This window comes from Metopolophium dirhodum, chromosome 4, assembly GCF_019925205.1.
Source record: "Metopolophium dirhodum isolate CAU chromosome 4, ASM1992520v1, whole genome shotgun sequence".
Taxonomy (NCBI): Eukaryota; Metazoa; Arthropoda; class Insecta; order Hemiptera; family Aphididae; genus Metopolophium; species Metopolophium dirhodum.
Genome location: NC_083563.1, coordinates 9597635 through 9617037, shown reverse-complemented (window position 1 = coordinate 9617037; position 19403 = coordinate 9597635). Strand labels below are relative to the sequence as shown.

At 29.1% G+C, this 19403-nt stretch overlaps 1 protein-coding gene across 3 annotated transcripts in view; it reads right to left on the bottom strand.

Annotated features, from left to right (window-relative positions):
• LOC132942679 (unconventional myosin-XVIIIa-like) overlaps nt 1–19403 on the bottom strand; it is a 59119-nt gene that overhangs the window by 18380 nt on the left and 21336 nt on the right. For 2 of the 3 annotated variants that reach the window (XR_009664306.1, XM_061011277.1), the window contains exons 6-16: nt 10040–10240; nt 7649–7825; nt 7367–7573; nt 6986–7285; nt 6755–6902; nt 6465–6684; nt 5862–6277; nt 5621–5780; nt 5367–5550; nt 5083–5292; nt 4789–5010 (exon numbers count right to left, since the gene is read on the bottom strand). Coding sequence is in view for 2 of the 3 variants with exons in the window: in XM_061011277.1 (XP_060867260.1) it covers nt 4789–5010; nt 5083–5292; nt 5367–5550; nt 5621–5780; nt 5862–6277; nt 6465–6684; nt 6755–6902; nt 6986–7285; nt 7367–7573; nt 7649–7825; nt 10040–10240 (2445 nt within the window). In the remaining variant the exon portion in view is untranslated. Of the gene's footprint in view, nt 1–4788; nt 5011–5082; nt 5293–5366; nt 5551–5620; nt 5781–5861; nt 6278–6464; nt 6685–6754; nt 6903–6985; nt 7286–7366; nt 7574–7648; nt 7826–10039; nt 10241–15829; nt 16908–19403 lie in introns of those variants that run through there. The other variant, XM_061011278.1, reaches the window with a different exon arrangement.

Here is a 19403-nt window from a genome sequence, read left to right as displayed (position 1 = left end):
GTTCTAAACACTAATCTATACTAGTACAAACACATGTGTTCATATTAAATTTAAAAGTGTAATGTTCTGTATTTTCTATTATTATATTTTAACACAGTCTCACACGTAATAAAACGTGGGAACGTTAATACCATTATTGTACATCCAACAATGTATACAAATTATTATGTGTTAATAGCACATCATTCTCTGGCAGAATCATCGCGGCATAATATAATGGTTTTATAAATTTATATTGGACATTTAAAACGGTTGTCGGGTAGAGTAAGAAAAAAATATAACATTATAATATTAAATAGATCCGTGAGGCGGCACAGATAGGCATTACGGAATTTCTGAAATTATAATTGTATTAGTAAAATAGTAGAATAGAATGCATACGCATAATATAAAATGGGACTTGAACCCGAGTTGATGTCGCAAATCAACCAGACTCGTTACTGATGGCGGGATCATCTAATGCAGTGATGGACAACCCTAAATTACCAGTGTCAGTTTTTCAAAATTAAAAGTTCAACAGGTTAAACATTGTATTCGAATAATTTTTTCCTCATATTTTTAGATAAAACAAAATTATCAATTTTAAAACGCTGCACGAGCCTTTCCAGCTTAGGTATGTTACACGAGGCACCCAATGTCGAGAATAAACGGCAATTGTATATTTTAATTGTGTGTATTATACTATGTACCTATTGAATATTTTACATACACGTATAAAAGTAGGTATGTGACTTTTATGTATTTCGAGTAGTGAGTATTGTATAAATAATATAATAATATTATATACATAGTATGTACAGGATTCACAAGTGTGCGGTGTGCCTATTTCATATTGTCAATATAAATTATTGCATAATATTAAATATACGATTGTCAATACTCGATACACATAATAATTATTAATGATTTATCTAAATCAACTAAACAAATATTTGCAATGTGACAAGTACAAACCGACAATACATTTTGGGTTATAACTTAGGCAATAACTAACATGGTATGTACTACCTACATACATTTCTAAGTAAAGACGTGAAATATTAGATAGTTATTAATTAAAATTTGAGTACGATTTGACTTTAAATTTGATTATTTTCAGAGTTATGGGACAGTTTCGCTTTCCGTTCACCGACTTACAACGAAACCATCATCAGGCAACAGGTATGTAACATTTGTAACCTTCTATATAAAAAAGTAAATATCTGAGAATCTACATAATTCATCAAGAGGTTGACTAAAAATTAGATTTAATTATAAATTGCATATAATAATTTAGTATTATATTAAATAGTTTTAAATAAAAAATTTTGGAACTCTGAACAGTTCATAACTAATTAAATTAATAAGTAATGTAGGTATTCAAATATTCAATCGTTTCTAATGTGTATGAAAATTCTTCTATAAATACACATACAAGCTACAACTACAGTTAATTTAGATTTCATGAGTATTAGAAGAAGTATTAGAAGTATTAGAAATACAATGATTGATGGATACAACAAAATAAAACACACGAAACAACATAATAAAATAACTGGAGGACTCGGAAGGAACATCAAGTATAATTGTATATTTTTTTAGAAAGCGGCACATTCAAAATTTTATACGATACAAATTCGTTTCATGATACTAACAACTCAACTAAAAAATTGTATGTTGCATATTTTTGAATAATTTACTAAATGTATATGATTTTAATTATTAATGCATATTTTGTTTATAATTTATTATAAATCAACAACAAACAAATTTCAATACTATACCTACCGAGTATTAAATGTTATTTTTTTATTGTTGGCCAGGTATTATTTAACATTGATTTAATAAAAAAAAATTATTTTTACAAACAGATCATAGCCTCCATAGTTTCGGAGGAAGTAGGATCTAATTAGATACTATTGATAAACTGTAGCTAATATAAAAAAATATTAAAAAAGCACAATCACGTAAACAAATTTTCAAAAATTACGCACCGGAATCCCTTTACCTCCAGATGCAATCATAACTCATTGGGGTACCTGGATTAATGCCGTATTTAAAGAATAATTATGCTTTTTCTCTAGTATATTCCTATATAAATACATATTATACTATCTTATAAATAAATAATTGCATATTATACTGCATATATTTGGCACTTTTTTTAGTGCATACGTAAATATTTTATAGATTTTCAAAGCCCATAAAGTTCCGAGCCCTATAGATTCATGCAATAAAATGTTTAATTCAACTACTGTACGCATTATTTTTATTATTATTAAATATATACAGACTGATATTATAACTGTACTCGGAAATATATTCTAAAACATTTGCCATCAACTTTTAACAGTTAGCCACCAGTGTTATCAATAAAGTGCCAAATACAAAGACGTGCACATATTCCTAAGGATTTTAATATATCAAATAATATTTATTTGTATACAAATTATGAATAGGTACACCCATTTTATCATTATAATACTTGGCACACTTCGCGCAAATATTATAAAAAGTAACATGATATCTAATCAAACCATAATCAATCACCAAGTATCGCTGAATTTTTTTTACGAACATAAGTAAAATATTATAATAATTAAAGACCGGATTCTCGTGCAATTGCAACATTTTATTGAGTGTCCCAAAAAGTATAAAAACAAGTTATAAATCCGAATCAAGTGAAGTAGATTAATTTAAACGAAGTTTAAAGATAGATAAATAAGATTTTATCAGTTTTTGAATTAAAATAGATATTAAAATTTTTTTCATTTAAAATGCACGAATTCATATTTTATAAAAAAGGTTTTTGGTTCATGATCTATTATTACAGGTATTATACATAATAAATATTAATATAATATTTTAATTTATAATTTCTGTTACCTACGTTATCATTCTTATTGAACTTTTATGTTTAATATAATACGATATAATAAAGATAACGACGATATTATATGTCTAGTATGTAAATTTAACTCAAATAGCATATATAGTGGAAAAAGTAGGAGATGGACTTGGCGTCTTAAACGAATTGGAAATGAAAACGAACAATAAATACTTAATGAAAAATGTAATTCATTGTTTGATAAAAATCCTGAATAGACGATATACGATCTTTTAAACAATACAATACTTCATTAAATGGAAATTACGTAAATGTAAACATATATCTTGCTATTATAAGCTGCTACAAACCAAGTTTAAAGCGTGTTTTCACAACTAAAACTCGTATTGAGTGAAAGAAGACACAATTTCACAGAAAACAACTTTGAAATGTTAAAACACATGATAATAAATTGTAATGAAATGTTGTAAATCAGATTATTCTTTATATTATACATACTACTTATACACAATAATAAATAATAATATAAAAACCAAATAGTAATAACCTAATAAAAGTCAAATTTAAATTATCTTCACAAAATTATTGTTAGGTATATATCTAATTCTTAATACAAAAAAAAATTTAGTTTAGATACTTGTTTTTGCACAATTTAGCATTATTTTTAATTGCATGTTTTTCAGGTGTTAGCTGCACAAACATCCGGTAATTATAGTCAAGCTTTTTTTAACTCTAATGAATATGTCATACGTTTGAGGCTACTTTAGTACTTTTAATGCAGTTATTTGTAATTATTTCCTTTTACTATGCAGTAAAATAATATAACCAACTTATGGTTTTAGTAACCATTTAAAGTTTTACGCTTAAATGTCATAAGCAGTTTGTACAATATGTTAATATAAAATTGTCGATTTTTACAAAATGTTATTTATTATACATATGCTATAATTCTGGAATGGGTTTTAGAGTGAGGCAATAAAAAGTAAGCCATTCACCACATCACTGAATGTAAAAAAAAACATATTTTTAAATATTTATGAGTTACTCTTGTCAAAAAAGTTAATTATTTAAAAAATGAATAACTACTAAAGAAAGATAAATTAATTGTTATTCTTTTTGGAACCGAACCTGAATCGGAACTCATACTTTATTAAGGCCCATCCATAGTTGTTATTATTTTTAAATATTTAAAAAATTAACACTTTTAAATTGAGTCTTGCTAATAATAATTTATTAATAATATCCCTTATTTATTAGAATAAAGCTATGTATGATATATATTATATAGTATGTATTTTATCTATTGTCTTAATTATTATTTTACAAATATTGCAAAATGTACACCTAAAAATTAGCCTCAAATATGAAACCTGGTAAAAGACAATACAACCAGAAACTACAAATATTTTACACTTGTCAAGTAATTGTCGTTTTTTTATGGTATACAAATTTACTTTTAAAACAAAATATTACGCATCAATATAAATTTAAATTTCATGCTTTTACAGACATTTTTAGATACATGTACCTATTACGTATAAATAATAATTAGTAAAAATTAACATTCCACATGTATACGGTGTTTAGTAAGAATACTCAAAACATTCATATTATTTATGTTATGACTAAAAATAAAACAGAATAAACATAACAATTAATAATATAAATAAAATTGTTAGTACTCGGAGTTTGATTATGAATTTGGCTGATTCATCATACTATAATATAGTCTTTATGTGATAATATTTCATACTTATATTTTATATTTTATACTATTCAAACATTAATGTAAGCAAGGGTGTCAGGGAGTATCTAAAAATAACAATTTGGTTAATTCAAACAAATAACCTATATTAACAATCGACAAGTAATAACTAAAATATAGTATTAATTTATAGTAACTAGACCTTTAGATTTTACTAAAATATGTATAGGATATTAATAAATAATATTTTACTTACTTGATTAATTCCAATTTTGTACAAAGATTCATCTATATCAGCTTTGCTCATAATCTCAGAAACACATTGTCGATGATCTTTAATTGTGTTATTTGAATCATCAGTTTTTAAATTAGTAGGCAGAAATGCAGCAAACTTGCGAATAAATTCAGCAATAAACATAGAAATTGGAAATCCTTGTTTATAAAACCGAATAGTAGGTAAAATATCAGCACCACGCATCTAAAAAATACAACATTATTGTAATATTTACATAATTCAAACAGTTTTTCAAAACTGAATAGTAAAATGTACTTGTTGTCTTAGAAGTGGTATGTCAACAGGTTCTGGATTTGGCTTATTGGAATTAGGGCTCAACGTGATTGATTGCAGTTTATTATACATGGAATTGAAAACTCTAGTAGCTGCAACATCAGTGCGGTTAGTAAAACCAGCTTCATGTTGTGCAATAAAACAATGAACAAAGTGCTGTCCAGTCCTTCGCAAGGTTTCAACTAGTCCATCCTAGCAAATTAAATTACAATACATAACGCAATGTTAAATGTATAACTCATTCAATTATTTATTATAATACTAACCACCGCAAATCTTATTTGAACACATGTTAACTTTCTTTTCAGTGTTGCTGCAGTACTGAGACTACCAAATGTAGCCCGTCGAATACTAGACATGCGTCTTAATGACTGGGTTCCGTCTACAATTGCTAGTGTACTCGTAAGACCAGCACCTCGATTTTTGGAGAATACAGTTGAAATATCAATACTGTATGAAAAAAAGTAATTTACATAAAAAAAATCTATACAAAATTATGAACTGACATTATTTTACTAACTTGGATGAGTCATGGAGTAGTGCTATTGCTGTCTTTGCCATACCATCACGACACATATTTATCCATCCATTAATATTATATGTAATTGGAATGGTTTCACGAAAATGAACCAAAGTGAATTCATTGGGTTTATTACCGTTCTTTAGAATATTTGAAAATGCTGAAATTGTAAAAAAAAGACACACATTAATATATCTTTGGACCAACCTATAAAAGTAATCTATTACAAATTATAACTAACATTTATCATTAGATATGTTTTGGATTTTTTCAATAAGATCTTGATCATTTGAATTAGTATCACCAGCTGTATCATCAAGAATTCTCAATAAACCAGGGCATGGTTCAGGCTTTAAATCTACCATTGATGGACTGCGACCAAAACCAACAGCTCCTTTAGCTCCAATAAATAATTTTAACATGTGATCTTCAGCACAAAACTCAGCTTCATAACTAGCAGCTGTTTCCACCTTTTCTATCTTATATTTTTCTAATGGAGCAACAACAGCATAATTATGATAACTCGATAATAGTCGCTCGTGAAGATAATTTGTCCAAAAATCAAACATGGTTAATGCAGACTTTGACTTAACAATATATCCTGGATAATCTGGAATTATAATAGAACAAAGAGAATGGATGGATGGAGCTAGTTTACTGAAAAAAAAAAAAAAAATAATAATAATAATAATTAATATTCAGTAGGTATAGTGAACAAAAATATACAATGTATGTATAAGGTTTTATACATTATAAAATATTTTCATAGAAATTGAAATATACAGATACATTTAAATATTATATGTATATTAATATAATATACATAATTATAAAATAATTTTACCGATTAATAATTGATGCTACAAGGTTGAATGTCTCTGTATACAGTCCAACAATCAAAGCATTTAGTTGGTCGCCAATATCACATTCAATAAATATTTCCACATCTGGAAATACCAAGCTAAACAAATCATCAGCATTTCCTGCGCCAAGACATTTTGCAGCTCGTTTTGCTGCATCAGAATTGCTCCAAGTCCATTGTACTTTATCTTTGAATATACTATCTAGATAAAAACATACAATGAAAATGTAATAAATATAAATTATTCATTTTAGATTTACTATATTTGTCACCTTTTTTAACTATTTTTGTGTGACTAAGATGTATAATTGCAGCTAACACAGCATAAATTGCTTTGAGTTCAGTGTTTGAAAATCCAAGAATCATCATAGCAGATTGAAGATTAGTGAACTCTACAGCTGCTTGACTTTTATCAACTCCCTAAACAAATAATTTAATTTTACAGTAATTTAAGTAATTTTTTAAAATATTTAATACTTTATTATTTATTACTTATTACACACCTTCAAATCATCATTGATTTGATCTAAATATAGTTCTTTACGTAGTGCAGGAATATTTTCTATACCAGCTAGTAAGTAATAGAATACATGAAAAGAGAATTCATTAGGAGGATGATCAATGAGCCTCCATTTGTCATAAAAATGCATTTGAATGGACATTGATGCAATTTGTCCACCTTGATCTAAGTCAATGCTATATAAATGTACAGATCTAGTAGCATTTGGATTATTTGTCGTCGCCGCATTTCCAAAAGCTTCTAAAACTGTCCACATGGCTTCAATCTTTTCAAGAGTAACAACCTAAAAGTATATTTAGAAAATGAATCGCATAAAATCAAATTACTTTAAATATTTTAAAATATACAGATTATCCTCTATTACCTTATTAGGAGATACTGCTGTTTGTACAAGGTATTGTAGTAAATGTTTACATGAAGTTGATTTTCCACTTGCTTGACATCCCATAGGAATTAAAGACTGATCGCGACGTGTAGTTACAGCTGCCATGTATACAGACTGTGCCATAGCATAAACATGAGGTGGTGGTTGTTTATTAATCTTATGAAGATTTTTAACCATATGCATAACCTCAACCATTACAAAAAATATTTTAACTATAGCAGTTAATTTCATTTTATTTTAAGTCACAAGTAATGTGTTTACCTTATCAGTGTATAAATTTAATGGAGATCCGGGATTAACAACTAGCATTGTGGGTCCAGCATATGAGTGGATAAGATTTGAAGTATATCTACTGCGTATTACATTTAAAATACTAGACTCATTTAAATAATTTAACTGTGATAAATCTTCAGACAACTGCATTTTTACTGGATTCATCTAAAAAAAAAAATCAATAAATGCACTACGACAAATTTATGAGTTCAAAATTATCTTTAAGACAAATAGTTGTTCCTGGCTTAGTTATATACTTTATACTTTATAGTCTAATGTTTGTCCACATGCATACCAGCTCACTTACTAAAAATATTATATGCTTCTTTCGTACATTTCAAAGCGAATATAACTATTTGAATGCTTAATAGAAACTAAACATTTAACTTTTAAAATTGTACTTAAATCAGCCTTTAATTTGGATTATCTCAGATGTTTAAGGAACACATCAACAATAATTAAATTATTGAAATTTTAGATTTAGGCGAACAGACAAATATTAGTTTATGTTTTATTTTTAATTGCCCAGGAATTTTCAATGAGGGAGGGGGGATGGATGTTATAAGTAATAATACATTTAAATTAATTTTCATGGTAATACCAAAATAAGGGTCTTCATGTTTCAAGCCATCCAAAATCATTTCTAGCCTATAATTTTGTACATTTGTGAGTTGTTCTATAATTAATATTAATTTAAATTATAACATACTAATACCAAATTATTTAAATAAAATAACACCATAAAACTGAAAAAATATACTGCATCTTTAAAAATGAACTAATAAAAGAGGGTATTTGGAAGTCGCTTTGCTGTATAGTAGGTTACAAGTGGGTGACTGTAATGTATGGTGTTAAATTTGAATTCAATGATGTAATATCATAGTATACGAAAAACGATTCTGAGTGGAGACGGTTGGTCAGACTAGGATATTTAATATAATATTTACGGTAGCCGTATTTTGTGACTAAGGATTTTTAATATTTTTTAAACGCCCTTGTAACAGTATATTAGGAGCCTTGTATTAAATTTTCAAGCTTTATTAGCGAACAAATAAAATTTTATTGACATTCATAGAAAGAAAATCTAAAAAAATTGGAAACTGAAAATGTCCGCAAACAGTTCAAACAAATCCAAATATTTTTAAAATTGTATCATTTATAGAAAATGCTAGTATAAACAACCAGTAAACATTTCATGTATCTACGGCCATTTGTTTTAGAGTTACACTAAAAACAAAAATCGATTTTGGGTAAAAATTCCCATTTTTCCTTAATTTTTATTTTGTTTTTCCGGGGCTTTAGTAAACTATTGGGAATTTCAAATTTTGATCTCCCGAATGCAACAACTATATTCACTTTCCCGTAAAATAAGATACTGTTGAAGAAAATCGAAGCAGTTTCACTGCCCCAAACGGTGATGACAGACAGAAAAATTAAAAAAAACACATAATTGTAAAATCAATACATTCATGATGAGGCTCCGCTCAGAACCTAAACTAAAAAAAGTATAGGAATTGATAAAATAAACATATGGTGTATATTTCAAGTATCTACGGTTATTCGTTTATGAATTACAAGAACATAAGAAAATCGCTATATAAGAAATCGGGTGAAGAATACTCAACGTTGCAAACTTCAAATGCTCATAAAAATTTAAATTGACTTACCGGTAAACATTTTTTTTTTTTATGAAGATAGACTAACTTATGAGGAATTTTGTATTAAATTAAATTTTTCTAACTCAAAATAATTTGCACAAAATTGTAACGATGTATTTTTAATATTTTAAACTGCCATTGAAACAATGTATTAGGAGCCTTGTATTAAATGTTCAAGCTTTTTGACCCAACAAATAAAATTAATAATTAATAAAAAGTAATGACTCTAAAAGAATTGTAATATCTAGTTGTTTTCTGTATAGGTCGACAAAAAAAACGACAATTTAGGTGGGGGATCTAACCTCCACCCCCCCCCCCCCCCCCCAGAGCACGCTCCTGCATATATTAGGTAGTCCTTTATGAAATATGAACACATTTAAAATTGAACACCAAATACATATTATAATATTATACTATATGTCAATATCTTTATTCTTTAGTTTACCAAAATAATAAGGTCAACTATAAAATTAGTATTTAATTCGTTATTCTAAAAAAAATGTTCTATTTAATTAATTTCAGTAAAGTAACAATTTTTATTAAAATAAACTTTGTTTTAATACCGTAACAATGAAACTTTTCTAGAAACCCAACGTTTTTTTAGCGATTTTTAAACGTTTTTACCACATTTTTTAGTGCTTTAATGTCCGTTTTTTAACAAATTTCCAATGGTAAAACAATAAATATACCAATATATTAACCAATCATACTTTCAACTTACCTTTTCTAGGCTTTCTTCGTCCACGTTATATTCTTTACCACCAAACACTTTAACCAATACTTTTGATGAACCGTCAGAAGTTTTTTTCCTTGTGTATTGTACAGGCGAAAATCCTTCATTGTGGACTAACCAATAAGCATCAGTATCAGGTGAATTTAATTCGGTTGGTGAATCATTTGATTCCGGTTCCGACTTTGAAACCTAAAATAAAAATATAGGTATGTATAAATGCATGGTTTTACTATGGAAATATATACAAATTATGTTGATGAATTATGATAGAATATTTGGAGTAAAATAAAACGTAAATAACCACTTCGGGTGGTAACATTCTCCGATAATTAAGAGAAAGTGAAAGAAAGTATTGAAAGTATTTGAGCCATTTGGGATTATAGGGTAACTATATTTGCGATTAATAATTAATCAAACACACACATTTCACATATACGCAAAGGTACCAATATTATACAACTGTTAAATTGTTATTATCAATGGTCAATGGACTTTGTTAACTTAGACAAACGATTATATCATTTAATTATAAACAAATTATATATATTATAATTATTTAAAAGTTATACAATAACACAAAATGTATTAAAACCAAAATGCATACAACAAAAATATGTCTCTATAATAAAAAGTTGTGATTTTATTCATACAATTATTAATGAAAAAAAAATATATTACGTTAATAATAAAAAAAAACACATGAGATAATAGTGAATAAAAAACAGTGTCAGTATGTCTGGCCTTAATGGTCAATGACCGCAACTGCATCTGCTCGAGAGATAAGAAAAATATTATCCTAAAAAATTTCTTAACATTAAAATAACAATGTGAATTAAAAAGTTCTCGGAAAGGTAATATTGTTAACAGGGCACACTGGTATAATTTTTTCTACTTTTTACTCGCGTATAATATAGTTTTAACCTCTCACCGTATTTCACTCATTATTGTGATTACATTATTGAAATTAAGGTATTAAAACCTTTTATAACAATTAAAGAGGATAACATCATCTGTGTTTTGTCAGAAGCTTTGTTTAATATTTTTAATTTTAAGAAAGTTATTAGTACTTAGAAAAATAACTAACAAACTAAAAAAAAAAAATATCTATAACTTTCTTAAAACTCAAAATATAAAAAAAAATGTCTGGATAAAACATACACATCATCCTTTAATCATATACTTTGTTAAAACAGGTAAATAATGAAACTTAATTTACTGATAGAGGTTTTTACTATTATTATACGTGTGTAAGGCAGTGGACAGTTTTAAAGACAATCCATCAATCCACTTTTTTTTAATTAGATGCGTACAATATACTTTTTGAGAAAAATTAAAAATTGTATTTATTTAAATCCAAATTTTGTTGTTATGATATATTTATCAGCAATATATCATCGTCAATAAATATAAATATAAGTAAGTACTAAGTACCTAAATGTAAAGAAACTATATATCATAGATAAACAATTGCTCAGCTACTAAAAGACAAAGGAAAAAAATATTTCAGATGTTTTAATTTTTAGCAGTTGTTACAACACTATAATGTCAGTTTTTTAATACAGATGCAACTGTATATTGTACAGATATTTTTGACCCTGGGTGAAGTACAATACAATTGTGAATAAACAAGAAACTATAGATTAGATTACCATGTTAGATGTATTTATGATCCTTGTTTACGTTATTATTTAAATTAAACTAACAAACGTATACATACTCGTATACATATTACGTACACTATAATATGCCAAAACATAAACAAAAATTAAGCGGAAAAAAACATTTGTTAAATTATTAATACATTTGTTAAATAGATATAATACATGCATTTTTGAGCTTTAAACTTAAATTATTATTTTTTTTTATTTCTTATAATCGTTTAACAGACACGAAACAAATGTTATTCGTAATACGTTATTGACTATTACAAAAATAAGACGTAAACAATAAATTAATACATTGTATAAAGTATCAATGATATATTATATTAGAATAAGTACCAAAAGAATAAATAAATAAATTATAAGAATAATAACATAATGACTAAATAGTGTATATCATGCATGGTACCTATGTATGGATAATATGTAGGTATATATTGTATATTGATATTATACAGTCGAATCGAGATGACTTAAACCTCGGTAACTCGAAACATTTTTAAGTCGAATTTATTTTTATTTCCTTTGGATTCGAGTTATCGAGACTCGACTGTAATCGGAAATAATTGATCCATCCTTAACTCATTAGATAACAATTAAAAACGGAAAATAAACTTTATAATATTTTTAGATAGTACGTAATATGTACCTAAACTCATAGGCGTAGTTAGGGGGGTCTTAGCCCCCAATTTAAATAATAGCCCCCACGAATCGTTACATGTCTGCCCCCGAAAAGACTAAATCCCCCCAAAATATTTAACCACCCTACGCCTATGCCTATACTGTGGCTCGTCTAAATAATTATAAAGTTAATTTTTACCACAAAATAATAAATACCTTTTATATTGCATTAAACTGCAATATCATTTACCATAGTTAAGTTAGGTTAATAAAAACAAAAAATTGTAAGTACTTATGTTACTGATGCATACTATTACTACCCCTCTTATGGATTTTCCAACTTTATTTGAACCCTTGAATCCGCCTCTGATTACTAACTAATTTCTTTATTGTCCCTTGAAGTACTATTAAGTATAAGTTGTATTTTAGGTGTATAACTCGAAACATTTTTAAGTTGGATTTATTTATTTCCCTTGAGTAATCGAGACTCAACTGTATTATAGGGAATTATATAGGTAATTATATATTATATAGGTACATATAAATATGGTTGTAGATAAAATAAAAAACGCCTTAGATTCATTTCGTTTACAATGTTAATATGGTTTAAGAAACAATGTAACGTTTAAACTTCAGAATACGGTTTTGGTTGTTTTTTTTTATCGGTTCGGTGATTTTATATTTTATTCCAATAAATACATCTTCCGAAAAGCATAAATTTAAATCAATGAAGCATTCACTAAACAAATAACTCGTTAAAAGGATAATATATTAAAGTATACCCAACTAGTAAGGGAAATAAATTTAAAAAACCAGATATATACAACATTAATAACTTGTTTTAACTTGATTATTTCAATTGCAATATTGTAATGTTCAACAAGTTGAAAACTGACCAATTGACAAATTGACAAATTAATTTACTTTGGTGGCAAGGAAAAAAACTATAAAAATATTTAACGCTGTTTCAATAATAATAAACCAAGATTTACCTATCAATTAAAAATTAATTGACTAGGGTATTGGGTATTACTTATTAGTTATTATATACCTACACTATGTTATAAAATAATCAATTTTAAATGTATAATAATGCAACAGCCAACGAGCGCATTCAATAAGTGCGTTGACGTGTAGTCATGTATAGTTTGGCTTTTTTAACGGTTCAATTGAACCGTATCCAATATCTTATAGGTTTCATCAATATATCAAACATTTAAATCCATAACTTTTTTTTATAGCTAAAAATAAACATAGTCATGTATTGGATATTTTATCGAGCACGAAGTAGAATTTAACGTTTAAACTTATTGTAACGGAAAACAATATAATTTAAGAAAAAATGTCTTTTAAATATTTGGATAACACATGTACACAAAGAATTAAGATTTTAAAAGATAATAATTTCGACTGAATTTCTTATACACACTCGAAAAGAGATTCTTAAAAATCAATCCCAATAATATGTTCGCCTAATTTTAAAAATTACATCATTTTAGGATATCTATGTTTTTATATTAAAAAACAGGTTTTTAAAAAAATATAAAAGGATTAAAATATTAAAAATAATATTTAAGATAATTTAAGAATAATATCGGTTTATATTTTATATAGCTAGTATATATATATATGAAATATTGAGTTGATAAATATAATACCACATGTCCAAAGGCCCGTGGAGTACGGATAACAACTATTATTTGGGAAATAATAAAATAAAATAAAATGAGAAATATAGTATATACGGTCCATGTAGTCATGTGGCATGTGGGTATAATTTTTCGATTCTGTACGAGTATATTATATACTAGCAATAAGGTATTTGAATGATTTAGGTTTGATCCTTTTACCGTGATAAAATCGAAAACCCAACATAATATAATAAAGTAAATGAGCGAAGAAAACAAAACTGGTAAATGCGCGTATTACAAAATTATATACAATATAATATAGGACATAGATACACACACGAGGTACACGACACACACATATTATATATATTCTAACAAGTGTGAGAAACGGGAATATATTATTATATTATGTAACATAATCTTTCCAAATGGTCAATGAGGTCAATAAATTCTTATGACAGCAGTACAATAATAATGGCGACCCGTCCGAAACAATGCATACGGCTTTTCATTAACATCAACGAATCCCGTTATATTAAATCGTACGAATGTAAGTAGGTGTACAGTTTTTAAAGTCGCCGCGGTTTGTGCGAACAAAATTAAAAACTAAATAATATAACCTAATGAAGCGATAACTTCCGGAAAGCCGTTTTCGAATTGTAAATTGTTAAACGCGCATAAAAAAAACAAAACGTGCGAGCATAATTTTATATCATAATAAATGTATTTGTGAGAAATATATGTCTATTATTATGCATTTATGGCGAGTGCGATGGTCGAAAGTCTGAAAACGTGTATTTATCATGATCGTAAAGTGTCGTTTTTATTTATTCCCAGACCGACCGGAAAACGGTCCAGAACCAGAGAACATGCATAATAATACAATATATAATATATACCTACGACGCAATTGTCGCGGGCACGACAGAAACGGATCGCAATAACGCCCAACCACGTGTAGGCATGATATATTACGAATATTATAATAACATATTATTATCACTCCACATAATATAATATATACATTCCCTGCGTACGCCGTTGCGGAGACGTGTCGAATACGATTCGATTTTTAGTTTTCAAAAACCAGTCGCACACACCTATACCTACAAATGATATATTATAATAACGCTCTGTATGTCACCCTCAACAACGATGCAAACTGAATAAAGTATATTATTATTATTATTATTATTATTATTACTATTATTATTATTACTATTATTATTATTATTATTATTATTATTATTATTATTATTGTTGTTGTTATTATTATTATTATTATTATATTAGATAGGTGACTTTTATAACGTTTTTCTCACTCTCTGACAATTTTTGATGCATGTCACATGAAATGTGTTTCAATAAAGTCGGAAAACATTAATTAACACTACCATTTTTTAAAAAAAAATTCATTACGCAGCCGCAATCAGATACTATGTAACTTATTTAAAAATGTGTATGTACCGTACATGAACAAATATTAAAATTTCCAACTATAGTTTAGGTAGGATTTTATTTAATTATTATAATATTTTACATGCTCATAACTGGCTTAAAAGTTTAAATATCGCAATAACCCACGAGGAAACACCGATAATATTCTTACAATCTCATCTTTATGGTTGATAGTAAGGAAATTCACTTTATTTAAAAAGATTATTACACAAAATTGGAACTGTTGAACACAAACTTGCTATTTCGTTAGTTCATAGGACGGAGACAACATGTTGTCATGTGCACATGCGGATGTGACGTTCTCTTAAAGTTTATATATATAAGAGTGATCCCTATACTCACTACAGATAATATCTATATCACCCTGTATATACCGTATATGTAAGCGTTTACAGTGGTGTATATACCTTAACACGTTCGGCGGACGTGGGCCGACGACACTTGTTGGACGGCTGCGGTTTCCTGCTGGAGCCGCCGACGACAGTCGCCACCGTTTTCCTGGATACTGAGGGCGGGACCGGTTTTGGTCGGATCGAAATAGCTGCCGACGGCCGGGTGGCTCTGGGGCAATGCGAACCGGCGGCGGCGCCGGACGACTTGCCGCGGCCGGTGGCCATGTCTTTGGCCAACACCATGGCCGCGGCCGCCGGCGCCCCGGACGGCTGTTGGCGCTTCCGACCAGGGCCCGCCGTAATCCCTTCGACGACGGTCGGCGCAGTTCCGGCCCCGCGTTTTAATATCTCGCCGACCACTTTGGGCGGGCCCGCCGACCGCTGACCTTGCAGTGCGCCCGGTGGCATGGTCAACATGTTTCGTGGACGGCCGGGGAAAGACGACGGAAACGCAGGTGGACCATCCGCGGAACGACGCGCAAAAACGCGAAATGACGTATAATAATATGATATATTAAATTAAATACATCAACCATGCAGGTATGTATTTATAATTATATAATATTTTTTTAACGCACGATTATTGTTTAGGTAAATTTATTATAGACGCATATAATAACAATATTATTGTAATATCGATTACAAGACACACTATGCGCGCTTTTATTTGCGAAAAATGCGCGACGCTCGACCGGTAAACACCACCACGATACACGCACGCTGGCTGCCGGCTCGACAACGGTCCCCAGAGCGACTGGCACGCGGACGGAACGACGGCGACGACGGCACGCCGCGAGTACGTACTGGCGGCCCGCTGCCGTATATTATATAGGTGTTGTGTGTTACTGCCGTGTTCCGTTTGATTTTTTAGATTAGCGCGGCCGGTTGTGTGTACATACGGCCGCCGCCGCCGTCAATGAAACGCACACTAGCAGTGGGATGGTTGGGGGGAGGGCGTGATATTCCACTCCCGGTGACGACGACGGCGACAACACTAGAATCCTAATGAAACGATAAACGGCAGCCTAATTGATAAAATATTAACTGCACCCGAACTCTGTGAAGAACCACATCCGAAAGCGCGTCGCCGGCCGCCGACCACCGTCGCGGTCTCTAAACGTATTTCACAGTCGTCGTCGTCGTCCATAATATCGCTGCACTCATTATATACACAGCATAATATTATTATACGCCCTGAACAAAACGTTATTCATTCCGTCCGACAACCGTCCACACGTTTTCTACTTTACGTTGCGTGTGATTCTGCTTCAGACACGCCAATAATTATTATTGCCTTTGTTTTCGGTTTACATTCAGGCTCGGTGACATACAATGACATTCTAGGCGCATTCAATGACTTTTAAATACATTACCGATTTACACCAATTATACATTTATACCGAACTGTATATACTCGGTAATAGCGATTATATTATAAACTGGCAACTATTTTAACAATAATTGCACGCAATACTTTATGCTAATTACAAATACATACCAAGGTTTTTCAATTATTATTGGAATATCTGTACCTAATAATTGAAGACTAGAACTATAGAGAACCCGAACAAGCTGTCGTTATATTATGATTAAAGCAAAGTGTACCTATGTATATATATTTATATATCAAAATTAATTAAAATAATGGATGAATGTAAAAATTGTAATTTTTTGACATTTTTATTTAACCTAACAAAACTGTAAATCTATTATAATTTATATTATAACAATTTCTAAATAGATGCAAACATATACTGTATAGGGCTATTACTGTAGGGACTTCGATTTTTTACAGAGATTTTTATATATTTAGGTAAATTTAATTATTATACGTATTATGTAACCTTAGTAAGTTATGATCCTACTCTAACTCTTCTTCTATAATCATTAGAAATTAATTTTTACTAGCTATAGGTAATAAACGTATGTATAGCTTACCATACTCATCTATTGAACATTGAATTTAATTTTAACTAATTATTTTTATACTTTCTTTGAAAATAACAAATTTGAAACTTTGTACCAATTCACAGTTCACACTATTAATGTTAATGAGTGGATGATGTAGCGAAAACGATTTGCCCAAGAGTTGAACAGCACGAAAAAGAGCGGTAAAAAGAGACAGGCCGACAGAATGTATACCGAGTGGTTATCCGATTGCTTGTGAATACGGTATACAATGTGGACCACGGTCGAGGCGGATAACTTTATGCCAGGGTATATTCCATTGTTGAGGGGATTGTCATGTGCATATGGGTTAAGCCTTGTTTCCACTAACCGTGTTGTATAGAGTTGAATACTATGAATATAATATTCAACGTGTATACATTTAGTATCTACCCACAAATTATTATTAAATATACGGAAAATTACACGACATGGTGTAGTAGAAACCTGGCTTTACGTTACTGACGATCGGATAAATACAACAATTTACGTTGGTTACTGGTCAGTTTTAAAGGAAAACGGTGGCCACCCAACATCTGAATCGTTCTTAATGATTTTATAGGATTTCAATCAAACCGTTAACTTATCGTCCGTTTTTCAAAGATTATACGAACCGAGTTAGGCGTGTTGAGGTAAGAAACAGTCATCTACATTAATCACGGGTTCCGTACTAATAAAGGACGCCTCTAATGTCTATGACCATTATTTAAAATATATTGATGGTAGTTGCCTATAATGTTGTAAATGTGTTTATGGGTCGCGCTCGTTTTAAAATAAATGGTTTGTTAGTTTTTAACAAATATTATTATCTTGTAGGAAAACTTTTTTTTTAAATTAATCTCATTATTTTTCACCGAACATGTAGCAATAAATACGTAGCGAAAAGTACTGTATCCTGATGAGGACTGAGGTCATGTTGTTAACTAAATTTATTTTTCTTACCTATTTAATTATATATTTTGTAGGGGGGGGGAATTATAAGCTCTCATAGTCTGATTATCTCATGAATGTATTTTTTTGGATAAAACATCTGAGAACTATATTATAAGATTGCAATATCAATGTTGAACCTATTATATTCCCACCACGATACCACGTCATGCATCACTTTGTAATTCTCAGTCAAAAATTATTATACCATTACTGAATATATAATTTATTATAATGACTAATGCAATCCCGTAGATAATAATTTGAACATTTATTAATATTATAGATTACATATTATCGTTATCGTTAAAATGTACCTATCACTAAATAAGCGATTGGTATGTTAAACTGATTATCCTCAACAGTGTAAATAGGCAACATAATACTAAAACGTATAGATGACGCATTTAAATTTATACATTTCACTATAACTCTTTATCTCTATTTATATTTTCATTAATTATAATAATTTATCTCGAATTATTCATTTAAAACATAAAACGTTTTTTAACTTATAAACCCAAACTGTAGGTATCTAACTATAAATAAATAGTCTCTAAAGGCGTAATAAAAAGTTACAAAATAGAAACATTATATTATGATGGATAATATTTTTAAATTTATTTTTTTGTCAATGAACACACATAAATATTTTCAGTTTTAATTTTGTTTAAGAGGATGCTACCCATGCATTTGTTGTCTCCGTCTTACA